This window comes from Berghia stephanieae, chromosome 7 (assembly GCF_034508935.2).
Source record: "Berghia stephanieae isolate SIO BIC M18660-M18661 chromosome 7, UCSD_Bste_1.3, whole genome shotgun sequence".
Taxonomy (NCBI): Eukaryota; Metazoa; Mollusca; class Gastropoda; order Nudibranchia; family Aeolidiidae; genus Berghia; species Berghia stephanieae.
The window spans coordinates 25,529,836-25,535,877 of NC_088366.1; the positions used below are offsets into that span (position 1 = coordinate 25,529,836).

The window sequence follows — 6,042 nt, forward strand, 5'->3', positions numbered from 1 at the left end:
ATCATGTTATTTCACTACAGTGACCTCGTGTTTGTTTTGAGATATTCTTTTGAGAATGTATCGATCTGTCCGTTGATGAAAGTGAATGGCAGATTACAGGAGGTTAATTAAAAATACATTCCTACACATTGCAATGAGACATGCTCTTTAAAGCGTAACTTTTGTTTCCCCATAAATTAATTGACATCATAATACATCATAAATTAACATCATAATACTAGAGACATGAGGCTTGAGGAAAACTAGATTTAATAAAATAAGTATAACTAATGGATTTGTACTTTAAAAAGAGTTGCATATAATTCATTTTCTCTCTCGAAATTTTTGTTGCTGGCATTAGAGAGTCATTTCGCTTACTGTATCTTTAAGATCGAGGCAATTGGAAGAAGGAATAACCAGCAATTGTTTGTATTGTCAAATAAAATTTTGTATTCAAGATTGCAGAATATTTTCGCACAATTTATTGGTGTGAAAAATGGTGTAAAAGACAGCTTATTGGGAATTTAATTTTTAAAAATTTGCTGCCTATGAATACAAATCCAACGTTTTGACTTTTTTTTGGTCAAATTTTCATTCAAGCAGATGGAGAAATATACAAATTATTGTGAGTAGAAGCACTACTACCATACAATTGGTCACGAAATAGCTAATAATCTTACTTGGAGGGATGGAATAAACGTATTCTTTAAGCTCTTTGTATTTGTTAAAATCGTTCTATTTTTAACGTGCAATAACACATACTTGCTACCTCGTAGTGTTATTTGGCGTGATAAAAAAAACAAACTCATTTAATAAATCCACACCCGTGAAAGACTCCTATAGATAGTTCGAAAATGACGTCACTCAGGTCTTTGTTATTGTTTTTTGCCATCCGCGTTTATGAGTAATGCTCACTGAACTGTATTAACCCGACTATAAACAGTTTTGTGTGTTGGTCCGTTATACTTCCGGATGGCAATGTTATGAGCTTCTTAGTCAAGCGCATACTATCTATAACACAACATGGTATAAACACAAGACAGAAGATCCAAACATGTTTTATTCTAAAATTAGGTTGTCTATTTTAGTGTTTTGGCTTTTAGTTTGTTCTGTAAGATCGGAAATCCACGAGCGTTATTGGGAAAGAATGGGTCAAGAGGATAATGGCATAGGATTTGACCTCAATGCACTTGGAGCTAGTTGGACGTCAAGATCACCTGCAGAGTGTGTTTCGGAATGTTCAAATCGATTCGAAAATTGCCTGGTTTCTCGTTTTAATTCAATTTCTGGAGAATGCCTTGCTGGAGATAGGATAACAAGATATTACCAGAACCCTACAATTCCAAACAATACCTTTTCGTATTTTTCAAAACAGACAGGGTTATGTGACGAAAGTTTTGGTTATTCTCTCGCAACGGCCAGCAAAACAAAAATCTGCATCTACTCTTCGGTGTTGAAAGTAAAACATAATGTAGCCAAACAGTCGTGCTGGTCTAGATGGGGACAGCTATACACAATAAAAACAACAGATAAAAATTCCATTATACAGACTGAATTAGATAAAATTCGGGAACATATTTGGATCGGCCTTGAAGATATTTACAAGAATAGAACATTTTACTGGGCAGATGGCAAAATGTTCAACGCTGGAGTTCATTTCAATAGTTGGAACCCTGGTCAGCCGGAAATTCGTTATAAACAATATTGTGCTGTTTTAAACAAAATTACAAGAAAAGTGCATGATGGTTATTGTACTGGCTCACAAACATTTATTTGTGAAAAGGAACTTATTGTTATCTAATGTTATCTGGCGACAATGTAAAAATGGAAAGGCTTTGGGTGAAAACAATACAAAAAATCGTTGTCAGTAAAAAAAAAAAATAAAAAAAAAAAATTAAAAAAAAAAAAAAAAAAAAAAAAAATATATATATATATATATATATATATATATATATATATATATATATATATATATATATATATATATATATTATATATATATATATAAGCAAAGGAATTTTAAAAACAAATATATCAAAATCTAGTTGTTTTATTTGTTTTCAACCATCATCTTTTTGTTGTTGTTTTGATGCCAAAGAGTTTATATCAGAAAAATCCATTGTTTGTACTAGATATACAAATTCCACCCTAAGCCTTTTTCATTTTAACATTTTGATAGTATTTTTTTACAATCCCCGGCTTCAAGCCAACCTCATTGCTCTCTGTCATGTTGTCTCGACAGTGGTTATACATTATTATTACTATTATTATCGTTATCATTATAGTTATAATTATCAATATTATTATAATTACCATCATTATTCATATTACTATCATTATTATTATTCATATTATTATCATCATATTATTATTATTATTATTATTATTATTATTATTATTATTATTATTATTATTATTATTATTATTATTATTATTATTATTATCATTATTATTATTATTATTATTATTATTATTATTATTATTATTATTATTGTTATTGTTATTATTATTATTGTTGTTATTATTATTATTATTATTATTATTATTATTATTATTATTATTATTATTATTATTATCATCATCATCATCATTATCATCATCATCTTCATTACTTATATATTTATTCATTTATTTTTCAAACCATAAATTAAGATTTTCATAATTATTATCGTTGTCATCATCATCATTATCAGCAACAAGTCTAAAAAGAATCAGAACTGTATATTTTCTAATTGACATCTTATAACCATAAGATTTTGATCTTCGTCCTTATAATATGAATTTTGATCAATTATTAATTGCTCTGACTATGAAGATCTCGTTCGATCTGTACGAACTTTTCAAGAGAGGGTTATCCAATTTCTCACAAGATGATATGATAAAAGAAAACTAAAATGAACGTTATACGTCATTGGGCACTGAAGCACACAAACCAGAAATTCGGCTTTGTTAAAATATAGCTACAGCAAATGAAAGAGAATGGAGAAAATGCTGTTGTGAAGTTCTCCTCCTAGCGGTTGTGAAATAAATCTTTCTGACAGATTGTTGAATGACAGCGGATGAAATTTGGCTCTATCAATATTTTGTCAATATGGTTCAGAGATAAAATGCCACTCAAAGCAATTGAGAATCTGTGAAGAACCGAGCGCTGTGCTGAAGGTTATACTCACAGTTTATTTGTTTGTTTGTTTTGTTTTGTTTTGTTTTTGTCTTTTTTTTAGTTTGTTTTGTTAGTCTATTCTTGTTTTGTTTGTTTGTTTTTGCTTTGTTTGTTTTTTAATTTGTTTTTGTTTTGTTTGTTTTTTGTTTTTTTTTTGGTTTGTTTTTTGTTGTTTTTTTTTTGTGTTTTTTTTTTCTTTTTAAAAATATTATTATGTTTGTCTGCTTTTTTCACTTCTCATGGAAGGCATCAATATCTATATTTCACTATCTTCCAATGAACGGGAATCACGAGTCACAACTCTTGAATAGGCAGTTGGATTTTTTTTTAATCCAGGGAATCTTAGAAATTTTTAATCGAGTTCTGCTTTTATAGGATGATGCGTCACGTCGTCGTATCCCGTCGCTGTGTCAAAAGCAACAGCAGCAGAGATGTTTGCAGGTTAGAAATCTTACCTCAGTCCTCCTACTCACTCGATTTGGCCCCGTCAGATATTTTTCTGTTCCTTACATTGAAGAAAGGCCACATAGGAAAGCGTATTGAAGATGAAATTTAAGTTTTAAAAGCTTCAGAAGACTGGTTTACAGCCAAATCCAAAACCCTGTACTTTTGAGAACTTTTTCAAGGTCAAGGAGAAACTGAAATGGGAGTAGTGTGTAACTTTAATAGAGAAATTTTAAAAATTAAGTGTGCAAAATGTCATGAGAATCGGAGCACTCCTTCATAATCAGGGCAATGATGAGAGCGACCTATATTCATGTATTCGTCCAACTTTGTCATCGATCACATGATTTATTGCTGTACAACGAACGGACATTTCTAAATAAATGTAAACACGCTGCTGTGTTTATGAACGTGTCGTAAACATACCCATGAGTCATGCTGAGCAAAATTACCAATTGGATTCAATAGCCTGATGTCACGTCCGTCCAGCAACGAGCAGCTTAATTCTAAACAAGAAAATCGGTACTTTTATTCTTCATGCTGGCTAGAAATTTTTCACATGTCATGTGATCAGAATGTATAAAAGTCAAAATATGATCAGGTTTATAGGGTTTTTCTCCTCTGGATACACGTTTATCCTCGTGGGAGAAGTATTTCATAATGGCGTCCGCCATTGTTCCACTAGTTTAGAACCAGTTACTAAGTTACTATGCATCATGACGAGGGAAGTGACGTCACGACTGTTGAAGCCTATTGTGACGTTGGATATTTCTCAAACTGCCAACACTTTTTATCACGTGGGTAATTTTGAGCACACTTTGCAATGTGACCAATGATCTCCAGCACATGGAAATGTTATATAGATTATCCCCATTCATATTTGTTCATCCCCCGTATTTAGAGGTCCAATGATCTATTTATGAATGTGTATTAACATTAGTGACCCACCGCCTCTAAGCGGGAGGTTTCCAGTGATGAAAAAATAGATTTATAGTCAGAAATAAGAGATTGTGGCGCCATTTGGTTTTGTTTTGTTTTATTGAGAATAAAAAATATAAATTCTAAACGAACTAAAAATAACAATATTATGTCATATCTCCTTTTTCAACCGGATATAGTACCGTTTTGAAGTGATGTGTCACAAATTTTATAATTGACTATAGATAGTATGCACTTGGCTAAGAAGTTCACAACATTGCCATCCGGAAGTATAACAGACCAACACACAAAACTATGTGTAACCATGAACTTTTATAGTGTAGTTAATACAGTTTAGTGAGAATCACTCACAAACGCGGATGGCAAAATAAAATAACAAAGGCTTGAGTGACGTCATCTTCGTTCTATCTATAGCCAGATAATAAAACGAACCAACATACAAAAACTGTAGGTCTGATTGATAGTTTGATAACTACTCATAAAAACAATAACAATGAGTATGCGTTGACTGATGTCAATATGCTTCAACAGTCGTAACGTCACTTCCTTCGTAATGACGCATGGTAACTTAGCAACTGGCCTAAACTATCGGAACAATGGCGGATGCCCTTATGAAATATTTCTCCGACGAGCATAAAAGCGTACCAGAGGGGAAAAAAGCACATTATAAATCTGATCATGTTTTGACTTTTATACATTCTGATCACAAGACATATGAAAAGTTCTAGCCAGCATGAAGAACAAAAAGTACCGATTTTCTTTGTATAGAACCACGATGGCCGCCCGTTGCTGGGCGATGTGACATCAGACTATTGAATCCAATTTCGTATTTTGATATAGATTACACGAATTTGACATTACTCATTTCTTTGTTATTATTTATCAGCATGTGTTTACATATATCTAGAAATTTCCATTCGTTGTACAGCAACATATCATGTGATCGATGACTAGCCAGCCACTTTATGAGTAGTTCTCACTAAATTCTATTAATCAGAGGGAAACGCTCCGGTCGTAGCCATCGTTAACTTTATAGCATGGCACTAAAACCCTCTAGGACTGGCAGTTTGACGTCATTTTTTAGGTTTGTGTAGCGTCAAGGGAGTGGTCGTCAGTAGAGCTCAAGGGAACAAGTTGTTTCATTTGTTGAACTATTGAATACAACCGACGATTTGTTTTCATTTGTGGCAAAAGACTGGAATTTTGACGTCATTCTTTCGTCAGTGTCAGGCTATAACTTTACGAGGGCTACGCTAAAACCCACCAAAACCCATATTTTGACGTCATTTTTAGGTTTGTGGACCGTTTAGTATGTTGCCGTTAGCAGTGCTAAATGAAAAAAGTGATCCCATTGGTTAAACTGTTGAATACAACTCACGATTTGTTTTCTTTCGTGGCCAAAGACTTGTCTTTTGAAGTCATTTGTTGGTCCGTATCAATCCGTAGCCATCGTTAACATATAGCTTGACACCAGAACCCTCTAAGACGTATAGTTTGAAATCATTTTTTTGTATTGTGCA

General features: G+C 32.5%; 1 protein-coding gene across 1 annotated transcript; it reads left to right on the plus strand.

Annotated features, from left to right (window-relative positions):
- Positions 1-410: 410 nt before the first annotated feature.
- Positions 411-1,841, plus strand: LOC144976197 (macrophage mannose receptor 1-like). Its single transcript, XM_078920379.1, has one exon. The coding sequence runs from the start codon at positions 1,034-1,036 to the stop codon at positions 1,778-1,780; it is 747 nt and encodes a 248-aa protein (XP_078776505.1). The 5' UTR covers positions 411-1,033; the 3' UTR covers positions 1,781-1,841.
- Positions 1,842-6,042: the final 4,201 nt, after the last annotated feature.

What these genes read in the sequence shown, in the direction of transcription:
- LOC144976197 (XM_078920379.1), top strand. Translation starts at nt 1,034, where the DNA reads ATGTTTTATTCTAAAATTAGGTTGTCTATTTTAGTGTTTTGGCTTTTA.